This window comes from Suricata suricatta, chromosome 11 (genome assembly GCF_006229205.1).
Source record: "Suricata suricatta isolate VVHF042 chromosome 11, meerkat_22Aug2017_6uvM2_HiC, whole genome shotgun sequence".
NCBI classification, from domain to species: Eukaryota; Metazoa; Chordata; class Mammalia; order Carnivora; family Herpestidae; genus Suricata; species Suricata suricatta.
The window spans coordinates 97,865,526-97,880,650 of record NC_043710.1 but is presented as its reverse complement, the minus strand read 5'-3'; the positions used below and the strand labels follow the sequence as shown (position 1 = coordinate 97,880,650).

The 15,125-nt window shown below is 41.3% G+C and overlaps 1 protein-coding gene across 1 annotated transcript in view; it reads right to left on the bottom strand.

Annotated features, from left to right (window-relative positions):
- Positions 1–15,125, bottom strand: part of TRPC6 (transient receptor potential cation channel subfamily C member 6) — a 90,839-nt gene that overhangs the window by 34,676 nt on the left and 41,038 nt on the right. Inside the window, exon 2 of the mRNA XM_029915211.1 lies at positions 3,291–4,065. Coding sequence (XP_029771071.1) covers positions 3,291–4,065 — 775 coding nt within the window. The remainder of the gene's footprint in view (positions 1–3,290; positions 4,066–15,125) is intronic.

The following is a 15,125-nucleotide window of genomic DNA, read 5'->3' as shown; positions in this document are numbered from 1 at the left end:
TTACATCTTAAAAAGATGATCAACATTGCTGATCACCAGAAAAATGCAAATCAAAACAATAATGAGATACCACCTTACATCTGTCAGAGCGGCTAAAATAAAAAGGACAAGAAATATCAAGTGTTGCCAAAGATATAGAATAAAGGAAGCTCCCAGGCACTGTTGGTGGGAATATAAATTGGTATAGATGCTATGGAAAACAGTGTGGAGGCTCCTCAAACAATTAAAAATAGAAATACCATAGTATCCAGTAATTTCACTACTGGATATTTACCCAAAGAAAATGAAAACACTAATTTTAAAAGACACATGGACCCTGATGTTTGTTGCAGTATTATCTACAATGGCCAAGACATGGAAGCAGTCTAAGTGTCCACTGGTAGATGATTGGATAAAGAAGATGTGGTGTGTCTACTATGGAATATTACTCAGCCATAAAAACAAATAAGATCTTGCCATTTGTGACAACATGAATGGAGCTAACGGGTATTATGTTAAGTGAAATAAGTCAGAGAGTGAAAGACAAATGCCATATGATTTCATTTACATGTGGACTCTAATAAACAAAACAAACAAACAAAACAGGAACAGACCCACAAAAAGACCAGTGGATGCCAGAGAGGAGATGGGGGTGGGGGATGGACAGAACGGGTGGAGGGGAGTGGGAGATACAGAATTCTAGTTACAGAATGAGTAAGTCAGGGGGGTGAAAGGCACAGAGCTAGAGACACAGTCGGTGATACTGAAAGAGTGTTGTTAGGGGACAGTAGTGGCTATATACACTTGTGAGCACAGCATGAGGTGCAGACATGCTGAATCACCATGTTGTACACCTGAAACTGATGTGACACGGTGTGTCAGCTATATGTCAACTAAAAACACAACTCTGTCTAATACAGCACGTATTAACATCTTCATTCAGGTCTAATACTTCCTCTTTTTTCTCTTACATTGAAATCAGGCCATTTATAGCTCAATGTTAATCAAGAAAACCTATCAGCTTGAGTTTGTTGCATTGCAAACGGATTATATGACTTCATTTTAGATAATCTTTTAGGTAATCTTGCTCAGTTTGCTTAAATAATGTGTCCGAGATCATGTAGCCACGAAGTGTCAAAGCAGGCATTAAATTGAGCTGGTAGGCCCCAAACCCTCTGCCTTTAAGAACTATGCCACTTTCTCTCTTCTTTGTAGAAAGCGTTTCTATTTTGAAAAGTGAGAAGTGGGAAGCATGTAGGGCAAATACTATTCCCATTTTCCACCTCAGAAAACTAAGGTTCCCTGAGGTCACATAGCCTCAGTGGCAGAGTTGACTCTTAGAGCTGCAGCTTTGCTCGCTGTCTCTGCCGTCCTGAAGCTGCTGGTGTGTTTAGAATGAAAACGTCTCTTAGAAGAATCAGGAGAGGAAGATGGTGCACAAGGTCGAGCAGCTCCGGGTACCGGGCAGTAAGGTGACACCTTAGGGAGGTCTGAATGGGCGTGTGTGCAGCGCCCGCCGGGCTCCTCTCTGTGAATCATGCTGAGGGGCCTATTGTGGCCTAGTGACTTCTAAACAGGCTACACGTTGCTAACTGCGCATCCAAACAGACTCCATGAAGGCAAACTGATGGAACAAATCCCGCCTAAAGGAGAATGGCTCATGCTCCTTCTAAACAGGTACCTGGTCAGACAGTGTAAGGAAGTCACAAGGAAACAGCTTTATCTTTTACATGAAATAGCCGATTAGGGTCACAGGGACAAATTTTAAGGTGTGCAAGTACATTTGTTCCCCATGTGTGCTATCTACAGAGTGGTTGGAGGCTCGGGCTTTTCCACTCAAATGTACCTGTAATCAAATCACAGATCCTTCAGTGTGTAGCCATGTGATCTTAGATAAGCTACCTCATTCCATGAGGTAGGTGCTAATATTACTCCCATTTTACAAATGTGAAAACTGAGTGTTAGTGAGATTAAATAATTGTTAAAGAAACTACATGTACAGGGGCACCTGGGTGGCTCAGCTGGTTGAGCACCTGACTCTTGGTTTCAGCTCATGTCATGATCCCAGGGTCGTGAAACTGGGCCCCACATCAAATTCTGTGCTGACTGTACAGAGCCTGCTTGAGATTTCTCTCCTTCCCTCCCTCCGTTTCTTCCCCGACTCACTCTCTCTCAAAAACTTAAAATTAAAAATTAAAAAATAAAGGTTGGTAGCACAGGGGTGGCTTAGTCGGTTAAGTGGCCGACTCTTGATTTCAACTCAGGTCATGATCTCAAGGTTCATGGGCTCGAGCCCTGCATCAGGCTCTGCACTGATTGTGTGGAGCCTGCTTGGGATCTCTGTCTCCCTTTCTCTCTTCCCCTTCCCTGCTCATGCTTGCTCTATCTAAAAATAAATAAGTAAACATTACAAAAGAAGATTGTCTCTCTCCCTCTCTCTCTGCCCCTCCTTGCCTCAAAAAAGGAAGAAAGGAAGGAAGGAGAGAAAGAGAAAAAGAAACCAAATATGCAAAGTACTTAGCATGGTGCTGAGCATTTAGCAAGTATTCCATAAACCACAATTATTTTATTCTATATCATCAAAGGCAAGATCTTTCTTGACGTTTGTAAGTATCCTTGCAGCTAAAGGCAAAATTTATCTTGCTCTGAAACATCTTTTCCCTCTTTCTCAGCCTCCTCAAATCCTCTGCATTCTGCCCATACACAGCTGAAATGCCACGTAGCTATACCTTCCCGGGAAACTAATCTGAATTAAACGTTGCTTCCTCTGGACTTGCACAGCACATCACTCAGAGCCTGTCCAGGAACTTCACTTTTCTCTGCATCATACTTATTTATGCGTGCATGTGCTTCTCAAGTCACCATGACCCCCTTCAGCTTACTCATCTTCCTGGCCTCACCAACACCTCTCGCCATGCTTTGAACACAGACACGGTTCCAGGGGAGACAGAACCTGGCTGGAAGGGGCAGCATGCCTGGGCCCTGATCCAAGCTCTGCCAACGACCGCTTGTTGGTCTTGAGCTTTAACTGACCGTTCTATGCCTCCATTTCTTCACCTGAAAAGCAACTAACAGCTTCTCAAGGTTGTGATAAGAACTAGACATAAGTGTAAAGTCTCTACAGAACATGTCGTAATGGTGGTGATCACAAGTTTTACTACATCCCATTGTAACAAAGAGCTTGTTGAAGAAAACATACACAATTACCTCCTGTCCACAGTAACCAGCACAATGCTGAGCACCTATGGAAGCTTGTCAGTACACCTCGACTGACGGAGTGGAGAGTGCAGTCCTTAATGTTACAGACCTACCTTGAACTCTTTCTCGATGTTGGCCAGCATGGCCAGCTCGTTGCTGAGTTCTAACGCTGTCATGACTGGGTCTTCACTAGACAGTGACAGGTAAGCTGGACTTGCCAGGCCCTTGTAGGCATTAATCCTAGATCTGGAGTGACTGAAGGAGTCATGCTTCTGTTTCTGGCTGCACTCACTGCACTTGCAGAAATAGTCATGAGGCCGCTCAATCCGAGCACCCTTCCGCAGGAGGGTATGCACGATTTCGTATTCCTGGCAGTGGGCGGCCAGAATGATCGGAGTCACATCGTGAGAGAACCGTGTTCCATCTTCATCATAGGCATAAAAATCGTCTTGCTGCAGTTCAGACTGGCTAGGGCTGGTTGCTAACCTCTTGCCTTCAGCAAAAGCTGGATGACTGAGAATAGCTTCCACAATCCGAACATAACCTTTACTAATAGCTAGAAGCAAAGCATCCCCAACACGAGAGAGGTTTTCTTTCTTGAGAAGAAGTTCTGTAACTTCCAGATGCTCGTTGGCTACGGCCAACTGCAGGGCATTCTGGCCCATGTAATCCACACAGTTAACATTGAGGGAGAGACATTCTTCCAACATCTTCCTCACCACCGGGACGTTGCCATATTCAGCAGCATCTAAAAAACGTTCCTCCTCAATAGATAAGCTTGTTGAGCGATCGTTAAACATGTATGCGGGTCCTCGGTTAGCTAACCTTCTCCCCTTCTCACGGAGAATCGTCTGCCGCCGGTGGGCCAGTCTGTTATCGGTATCCCGACTGCAAGGAAATAGAAAGATTGAGAACAAATCATATTAAGAGCATTTCACTGAGCCAAATGACCTGCCACTCAACTAATGCAACCCTCAAGTATATGAGATGTTGTCTCATCATCTCTAGACCAACTATAATATAGCAAGTAAATTTGCTAATGGATTCCAAGAACAACTTCTTTAAGAAAGCCAAGCACTTTGCAGATTTTAATGTTTCCATTTGGGGTGGAGACTCTGGCAACTCCCATAATCTCTCTGTGCCATTTAAATAAGGATTAACATGAGTGTTTCAATCACAGATGATATAAAAAATGATCCATAATTAGTCACCAATTTGATATACAAATCAATTTGTATATCAAATATACAATTTGATATTTAAAAAATAGAGAAAACAGCAAATCAATGATACACGTACTTATTGGTTCCCTCCAATGCCAGGGCCAGGCACTGTATAAGGCCCAAGAAAAACAATGGTAAAAAAAAGTAGAAACTTTCCTGTCCTTAAAAATCTTATAATCTAAGCGGGGAAACTGAGAGCCAGCACATTGCCTTGTTAGCAGTTGTTTGTCATGATAAACCTATAGCAGGACTACCTAGCCTAGCTTCCAGAAGAAAGTTAAAGGCTAAAAATAGAAGGATGCGTAAAAGTCAAGTGAGGGTGTGTTTTGGGAGGGTAGGACATAAGTGGGTGCAGGTAGAGAGCTTTCTCCAGCAGAAGGGCCAACCTGACGTTACAGCACGGGTTTCATGAACAGGAACAGTTAAGACCGGGGCTCTGCTAGGTGTTCTAAAAATCCCTAGGAATGAGAGTATTATGATTAAGGCACAGGCAGGAAGGAGCACTTCTGTGATGGAGAAAAGACCCAAAGAGATGGCCAGCCTTTGGTTCAGGCCTTCAGTCTGTGATAGGAGAAAGGGCTCCCTTCTCTAGTCAAATGCTACAATGAACATTTTCTTCCTAATTTATAACTGTATGTCTTAGAGTGGAAGGCTCAATCCTTATCACTGTCACTAACCACAGACTCAAAGGGACAATTCCCTGCAGAACAGGGAAGGGCCACATTAGGACGGTGGGGGCTGAGAAGAAGGGAAAGGATGTGGTTGACGATGTGAGAGATGTTTCCTCTCTTTAAAATGTTTTTTAGAGCCCTCCCTCTGAAGACTGTCACAAATTTCCCAGTATGAAGAGAACTTATATTGCTCCAAAGACCCCATAAATGATCTTTTCCTCCAATTTGGCCTAAATATCCTTCTCTACGAGTCCTTATCCACCTTGATATCCAGTCTTCAGGCGGTGTTGTCTACGGTTATATGATGTCCAAAGAAATAGCGAGATGTCAGCCAACTCAGAAATGATTACAGTTCTCCAAGGAGTTTGAACCGTATGCTGCCATATTAACCACTGTTTTCCAGAGACTCACTCAACAGTGAGCCCCCCAGCCATCCATGGCATCTCTTCAAAAGTGACCAGCCTGAGGTTTTATTAAAGACACAACTTCGTAAGTTTAAAAAATTATGTCAAGGGCCAATGGCTACCCCACCAGTAATTTCTAAAGTCAGTCTTTTGATATCATATGGGGAACTTTTGTCAAGTATTAAGGGAATGACTTCTACAGCTATTTTGCTTTCTGTAGCTATTGCTTTGTTTTCAACTCCATTTTTCATGTTATCAAAGTTGTGCACATACACAGTTAGAGGACTCTGTATGTGTTATGAAAACAGCAGCCCTCTGTGCTTCATTCCCCCACTTCCTGATCCCCAGAGCCAATAATGTCAATGTTTTAGCTGATTATTTTACAATTTAAACCTTTAGAACCATACAACTTAGTAATATTGTTCTTTCTGAATTCAGTAATATGGTGATAGTCCTAGATGTGACAAGGAGTGGACTGTGGTGTCTTTCAGGACACTGCTTCCCTATGTCCTGAAACCCAGTTGTTAATAATTCTCTTTCTGTATTCATCCACTTAATGTTCTGTGTACTTATGACTAATTCAACTAATCCTTTGGGCCAAATCTTCTTTTAATTCATCCAACATACCAGGTATTTTTTTTTTTTTAATTTTAGCTTCTTGAAGAGCCTTTTCTGTAGCCTCATGATCTGCTAACCGGGACCTGCTTGGGATCTAGGCTCAAATGTATGTTGTCTTTGAATCTTCGTTTTGGCATCATCCCAAGAATTCTTTTTACTTTTGCATTGGTTTCCTTGTGTTTTGAATCCCAGACTCTCCTCTTTCTTGGCTCACTTCTGTGCCCTGGTACAGCACGTTCTCTACTAGCTGACTGACAAAGTATGCGCAGGAGGTAAATTCCTTGCATGTCTAAGAATGACTTTGTGTCATTGGACAATCTTAATTGGTAGAGAATTCTAGGTTGACAATAATTTTGAAAGCTTTGTACTGTTACATTCTAGTTTTTGTGGTTGCTATTGGGAAATATGATTCTGGATGTTCTCTTTGTCTCTGGTGCCCTAAAATCATGTAACCTTTTGTTGGAGGGAACCTCTTTTCCTCCGTGGTTCTGTGCACTCAATAAATCTTTTCATTTGGAGAAATGGGTCCTCTTCTGAGAAATATTTTTGATCCATTTCTCTGATAATTTTGTTTCCTGTGGTTCGTGTTGTTTCTGGGACTCCTTTTAGATGCTGCACATTCTGGGATTACCACTTAATTTCCTTATTTCTTCTTTCCAATTTTCCAGTTAATTGTGGGGTTTTTTTTATTTTTTGTTTTTGCATTATACTCTGGACATTTCTTTAACTTTATTCTCTAATATATCTTTTGAAGAATTTTCTCTGCTTCTATGTTTGTAATTCTCAGGAACACTTTTTGGTTGCTGTTGTTCTTTATAACACCTTTTCTGCTTTCAAAGACCCTTATCTTCTCTTATCAAAATCCAGAGAGGTTAGTGATAAACACTACATTGATTAGAACACTTCAGAGAACTTACTCCTTAGTTGCTTTTTAATGTGTATTTGCTTTCTAATGTGTATTTTGTACTGAATATTTTATATTAGAGTTTTTCCTCAAAAAGCTAGTGATCCTTAGCAGGTATCCTTTTCTATTAAAAAAATATATTAACTGTAATGTCTTTTCTAAGAGAATGCAATTTTCCCTCATAATAAAATTTGTCCAAATCTAATGTCAGATTTGGTGAAAGGTAATGATTGGAGGTGAGATTTTAGAAGAGCAGCGTTATTTCTGACTTAACAGAATGGATGAAGGAGAAGCGTGGAGAGATCACACAGACATCCATCTGTCATCTGCCCTCGGAGATTCTGAGCCCCTTTCCCTTTCCTCTGTGACTCCTCGGGCTTCTAAGAACCCCCTCCGACATGTGTCACCCCACAGCTGCTGTGGACTGGAGACCAGGGGAACCACAAAGATTAAGGGGAGAGAAGTGTCTGCTGAAGACAGAAAATGTGTTAAAAAAGAAAAAAATGTAAAATGAAAGGAGAAAAGAGCTAAGATCAGGGGATTTAAAAAAGTGAGATTAAAAAGCACTGGAGTGAGAAGTAGAGGGAACGTTCCTGTAAAAATAAAACCAAAAAGGCATAAAACACAAAATAGTACCAACAACCAAGCCTCTGTTTTGTTCTTTTTCTTCCATAAGAATGGGAGAAATAATTACTCCTATGCAGGAGTGAAGCCTATGTCACAGGATGTTTCAATTTAATTTACAAATCGGAAAGCATCTAAATTTGAGTTTCTTTTTTGTTTTTCACAGCCACAGGCCTATGTGTTTATATAAACAAGAAGGTCACAGACCTTATCACTTTCCAGCTGTGATTCAAGTGGAGCACCCATGGAAAGGCAAGGACTGAGATGGCAATTGAGAGGCTTTTGTCTTTTTTTTTTAATGTTTTTTTATTTATTTATTTTTTGGAGACAGAGAGAGACAGCATGAGCAGGGGAGGGTCAGAGAGAGAGGGAGATACAGAATCCGAAGCGGGCTCCAGGCTCTGAGCTAGCTGTCAGCACCGAGCCTGACGTGGGGCTTGACCCCACACACCGTGAGATCATGACCTGAGCCGAAGCCGGATGCTTAACCGACTGAGTCACACAGGCTTTTTAAAGAAAGTAAAATTATAAATACCTTGACTTATACCTCAATTTTTAGTTTCCAAAGTTCTATTTGTTCATATAACACCTCTAAATTTACACTGAAGTAGTTTTGTGATATCTTTAATTCTAAACTTTTAAAGCACTGATTTATACAAAAAAACAAACAAGAAAAAAACAAAGCACTGATTTATGACTTTAATGTTCATTTATCTAATAACGGCAGGCTCTATCCTGGCAAGGCACTATTCCTAAAGATACATCCCATTTTCTTCTAGGCTATTATGGCTCTCCTACCTATTGCCAGCCATTCTTTTGAGGAAACAGCAAAAACTTTTCCATTGAAAATATTTTCTTCACTTTTAAAGCATCTCCTGTCCCACTGTGGCAACCACAAATATTAATCCTACGCAGTGACATGGATTTCAGACACCTGTTTTGAAAAGGCCTGGATTATCATCGCCTCTCCAGTGCTCTGGCCAGGAAAGCCCGAGACAGAACGTGTGGCGGGCATCTGAAACTGCTGGAAGAAAGATCAGCACTGGCAGTTCTCGCCCCGGTGACGAGGGAGGGAACAAACGCACACTTGCTGCCCCTGCTCTTCCGGAACTGCAGTCTCAAGAGGCTCCACCTATGGCATTTTGTCACCTGTGGTGCTGCTTAACCCTACCTTTCAGATGCAAAAGCCAAACAGGTAAAACCGCATTTTCAGGAACGCACACTTTAAGACTTTCAGGAAAGAAGCGAGTGGCTGCTAGATTACATTACTCCTCCTCGGAGGGATTTTGCAAGGCTCTCTCTCGTAGAACTGTGCTTTAATTGCAAAGTAACCTCCTAAAACCACCTACTAGGAAGAGGAACAACCGCCCCAAACAATATATCAACAAAAGAGGTATTTTCATTCCATCTAAGGGGCACGTTTTTGCAAAGTCAGTTCTTCTTTTTAAGAAAAGTTATTTATTAAGAATTTTTCTTCATCCGTTTAGCCATATTTAGCAGGATTAAATGTTCAGTAACCTACATTTTCATGTCTGTATTTTAACAATTTGTTTTATCACAATATTTAAATACCAGTTCTAGGAAGGAATGTAATTAGCCACTGCCCACTTGGTACTCAAACACTGATTAAGTCATGAAAATCAACAGTTTTTACGTACCTCATTTTCCTGATTCTTTTTGCTGGCGAAATATCTGTTGCCCCAGAGAGTGAGAGATGAAATAATCCATCTCTACTGAGAATGCCAGCAATGCAAATTAGCTTCTGAGTTGAATGGACTGTGTGCTTTGAGTCCAGAGCATATGTAGTAATTCCTCTATTTCCTGTTCAAATATAATGCGCTTTTACAAAATGGAACTGCTCTTACACAAACTAGCTTTACATTAAGTATCTAGCTTAACTTTTTATTTTGTGCTCTCAAAATACTTGAAATTTTACAATTAAAGCGTGATTCTACCAAAGCAGATGTCTGAAAAATGTAAATGGCATGTGACTATCCATGCAGCACGGAACAGCCAAGCTAGCGGACTGTTGGATGCACGCTGTGAAGGTGAAAACAAAGGAGTTCCCCGGATGTGTATTTTATTACCTGCACAATTACACAGGGAAACATTGGACTTGGGTACTTAGAATTAACAGTCAACACAACTAGCAATTCTGCAGACCACTTTAGGAGAATGAACGATAAAAGTAGTTTTCTTCTAATTTGCTAACACTGAGACAGTTTTCACTTTTTCTGCTTAATCCCTGGCCACGCCCTCTGGCCCTCCCTCCAGGGATGAGGGAGCAGTAAACAATTAGAGTGCTCTTCCTACATCCCAGAAGTCAGGAATGTTTTGCCTTACTCAACAGGGGATCCCCAGTGCTCAGGAGAAAGGCACATTGCAGACACTCATACAGAACTGTCTAATGCATGCATCCTTCTCAAAGGAATGAAGTTCAAAGCCCAGAGCCCATTTGTTCCCATGAAACCAAGAGCAAATACAAGGCACAACCCTACAAACAAAACACGAAGGTTGAGCCTCGGTGTGTCCTGGGGCATGTACAATGTTTTATATTACTTCCAAATCAGCATCAAGCTTAATAGGGAACAGAGGAAGTTGGAAGACATATTTTTTTAATGGCATCCTTGTGAGGTGCGTTCATCCAGAAGTGGAACTTTTCTTGTCCTTTCCTGTCACCAATTCTGCCCTCTCTGCATGTCCTTGACACTGCACATAAAGCGTAACTACCCACGTTCACCACATGTTACCAAATCCTTGTGACTTCCAGAGAGATTTCAAGATAGAAATTCTGTATTTTGATTCAGTTAGCTTCCATTTTCCCCTTGTTCCCTCAAATACTAGCTTACTGTGTGATCCTTCACACATCACACCACCGCCTTGTTCCACGAGTGAAGCACAGACTCCTGAACAGCTCGCCATGTTCAGTGGGGAGCCAGCTGGTCTTGTGTAAGTTACATACTTTTTGGTTGTTTTTATCATCAGTTGACATTTGCTTGTATAAGTTAGAAATTAAACTATGTATGAGAATGAAAACAGTAGTAATAATGAAAGTTACAGAAACTTTCTATAAGATAACTAAGTCTGCAGTGTCCTTGTTTCTTTTTAACCTCCACTTCTGGTTTATTCCAAGTATCATGTCTTCCTCCTCTGAATTGTTCTTTGGTTGCTCTCTAGGCTCATGCATCTATTTTGGTCTATTTAGTAGAGTACTCTTGAGAACATTAAACAGTGTATGTGTAATACAAGCAAAATATATCTCAACAAAAGAAGAGATTTAAACTATTTGCTTCTAAAAACAGAAGCTATCATAGTCCTGTGTATTACACAAACCTATTTTCCCATTCCACAAGTAACCTCTGTGTCAGACAGGTTCCAGGCAGGAAAAACAAACAACCAAAAAAACCCAACCCAGCATACTTAAACTGGGTGATCTGAGGAGTTTAATGAAGGGACTCTAGGAATGTGTGGGCAGGAGTTAGGGAAGTCCAATATGGCGCCACGCTTCACCCAGGTCTAGGATGGTGCAGGGTTAGGCCTGAAGGGGCAAAAGGAGGTAACAGTTACTGCAAATTAGGATGACTGTAAGGCAAGGGTCACTGGACAGAGTTTTTGACCTTTGGAAGAGGGCAACAGCCAACCCTCAAGGAGAGAGCCAAGGGAACTGATACCCTGACCTCACTCTCTCGGGACCTCCCGTGGGCAGCACCCACTCAAAGCCTGGGGACAGAGAGGCCCACCGATACTGCGGCACAGGTCTGCAGTGATGCCCTCCCTAAGGCAGAGGACAGTGTGCAAGGTGGGGGGGTGAACCAGAAGAGCCACGCCAACAACAGCCAACACGCATTCTAACAGTGAGTCTGACTTTGCCACGATTAACTCCCTCAGAAACTGCTGATGAACACATGTGCATAGAGAAGATGGCAAGTGTTCAATTTGCTTATATTAACCCAGAGGAATCAGTTCTCATCTTTCTAGGCTTATTTTCTCCTCAATCAGCTGTCAGGAGAGACACCCATATTCAGCTTCAGGCACTACACTATCTTAACAAAATGAGCCGTAACTAAGACTCATCCACCAGCATTTTACATTAATACTCATGTGAGGCTTAGTGTGAGCAGTTCTGATTCTGAGGGTGAGAAGGATAGTAACGTGATGTCATAGAAACATTCATAATTGTTGAAACTGGGTGTTAAGTAGATGCTGAAGCTGGTGACGGCTGGAGGTATCAGTACTAAAGACAGACTTTATTAACAAGTCTGGAACATGCTCCCAACCTCTACCACAGGGGCTAGATCCAACTGCCCACGGTGCAGGTTAAGTCTACACAAGCCTGGCATGAACAAGAGAGTGAAATACAGAGGGAAAGATGACTGCATGGAACTTATTTAGAGACCAAGCTTATGGCGTGCCTCTCTCTGCTGATTTTAGACCCATCTCTCAAACCTCACGTCCACCATCAAGATCTTAACAGTTTATTCATTTGTTTACTCATTAATTCAGACATTTACCGTCCCAGGCACTATGCCAGGCAATGGGAGATACAGCAGGCACAGACACTCACAGGGCAGAAAAGAGAGCAGTGGTTAAAGGCCCGGATGTAACAGTAACTAGACACAGGTTCAAGTTCTAGCCTGCCCGTTTGTTGACTCTCTGGCTTCCTCCAAAATAAGTATTATAATGATCCTATTTCCCAGGATTGGTAGAAGAGTGACAATATTTTGTGTCTTTTACTTGGAAAATATTATTTATAGCCCTGGCATGATACTGCATACTCCACAAGTCTTAAGATCTTAAGATCTTTATGAAGTACTCATTATTCTCCTTGACATGAAGATAATGTAAGCCATTTCCTCCTTGATAATAGTAAGCGCTCAGTATGTAGTCTTATTATTCTACAGTTTTTTCAAATAATTTGTACTTGTCGTAAACTGAAATATACTTACCCACCTTCAGTAAAAATGAAGTACACGATTTGGTAGAGTTTGATTTTGGACACACTTATTGTGTCAAGGAAATTATAAGTTCACTATATACTTACCCCTAGTTTTTTAGCTTCTACATAAAACTATCAGGTGAACTCTTATGAATATGAATATTATATTAACTAACCTCACTAGAACTAAGAGGCTGAGAACTGACATTCACCGGAGGTTTACTATGTGCCAATCACTTTATCGTTATTTTGTTTAATTTCCCTACAGTTGGTATAGTTGGCTTTATTACTTCTGCTTCATACATAAAGAAATGTTTTGGGATTTGTCCAAAACAGAAATGATACACATTGGGAAAAGTGTTGTTGTTATTATGTTTTAGTAGGGCTGAAAAAAGGTAAGATGGAATACCCTTAAAACAAAACAAACAAACAAACAGGAGCCCTTTACAATACCTGGATAATACATAGAAAACTCTTCCCTAACCTCATACAAACAATAATGATAAAGCAAGATTGTATACTTAGGATCACAGATACTGAATTTCATTTTCATACCTTATTTTATTATTGTGAAACATAGAGCTATAGTTTTAAGTTTAATAATAAAATTAACAGCATGTCCCCCACCCTGAGCCCCCGTGTGAGGACTTGGTCACTGAGAACCTTGACAAGCCCATGTGCCCATTCGGAATCACTATCTGCCTTTGCACTCCAGCAAGCAGCCGCTACACTGGTGAACATTCTCTCAACTTTATTTTATTTACTTTTTAGCTCTTCTATCTTTGTAGCCCTAAACAACAGAGATTGGTTTGCAAAAAAAGTAGATATTTAGCTCAAACCCAACAGACCAGAAAAGGGAAATGCCACCTGTATGTCACAGGGTTTTTCCAGCAGAGGAGAGGTCTGCCTCCAGCTCTTCAGAGAGCTCATCCATGCCTCTGTGAGTTAGAGTGACCACCAGTGGGTCCTGGGACACACAGGGGGCGCCAGGCCACTGTTCTTGCCTCTCTTACATTGGAATAGGTCAAGACAAACCCCCTTGGAGGGAAGGGAGGACTCACCATTTCTCTACTGTTCCATAACACCAACGTTGTTAATCATGGTCTTCTGCGTCATCTTTTTTGTCAAGTTTTTAAAAACGCAGTCCACCAAAACAAAACACTGCGTTACACTGCAAGCTTCATAGTGTGACTATAGCCATAGGGGCTAGAGAGCTCCCACTTACATTGAGCCAAGAATGGAACGTGTCTGCTTCCATTTGCAACTACATTCAGCTGCAGTGTAAAACGGGATTTTCCAGTCGGCTTGAGCTATAAAAGTCACATGACTTCCCTGAAGTTGGGTGAAAAGAAAAACCACTGAAACCACTGGTTTGCTGCAACACGAAGCAAACCTGCGGACTAACTCCTAGAGGCTTTGGAATCATGTGCACAAAAAACAAGGCTCTACTTTTCTACGGAAAAGGCATTCTTATCTTATCCTTCTTCTTGGATGGTACAAACAAACTTCAGTCCCGGTGCAGGCAACTCACACCATTTCGATGTACTGCATTATATTGCTAGGCGAATAAATTTAAAATTGAGAATGAGGCTCAAGGTTCAGTTTCCTCTATGCATCCTACTCCGTGATTCCTTTTTAATGCCCCAAATCACTGAGTGAATGTTAGTTACATAAACGTCTGAGTGCACAGGATACATTTCTGTATCACTTCTGCTTTATTGAACAAGGCACTCACTAATGGTGGAACCAAAGACCAAAATGCAAGAGAGCACTTAGAACGGTGTCTTTTGGGGGCGCCTGGGTGGCTCAGTCAGTTACGCATCCAATTTCAGCTCAGCTCATGATGTCACAGCTCACGGGTTCCAGCCCACTGTGGGGCTCTGTGCTGACAGCTCAGAGCCTGGAGCCTGCTTCCGATTCTGTCTCCCTCTCTCTCTGCCCCTCCCAGCTCTTGCTCTGTCTCTCTCAAAAATAAAACAATAAAACATTTTTAAATAAATAAATAAATAAATAAAAGTTTTGAGTGCTAATTTCCATGTGAAATTGTATCGAACACTGAACATTAAGTTAACTATGGTATATTTTCTGCCCTTAGAAGCTTGTATACAAGCTATATATTTTTTTAACTGTCAAAAAAATAACTCTGTATATTTGTTTCCTTTTATTTTTTATTTACTTAAAAATTTTAAAAAATGTTTTATATATTTTTGAGAGAGACAGAAAATGAGTGAGTGACAGGCAGAGAGAGAGGAAGACACAGAATCTGGAGCAGGCTCCAGGCTCTGAGCTGTCAGCACACAACCCGATGTGGGGCTCGAACCCATGGACCACAAGATCATGACCTGAGCTGAAGTGGAACGCCCAGCCGACTGAGTCACCCAGGTGCCCCATCCTGTTTTCCTTTTTAAAATCAGGATCAATATCTATTTCTAGGGCTTATTCCTAAATTGCCTCTTTGTTTTTATATGCAAATATTTTCTAGAATTTTCTGAATATCAAAAGATGATTTACTTAAATATGCTTAGCTCCCAATATACAGGGAACATAATTTTTAAAGCATAGCTGATT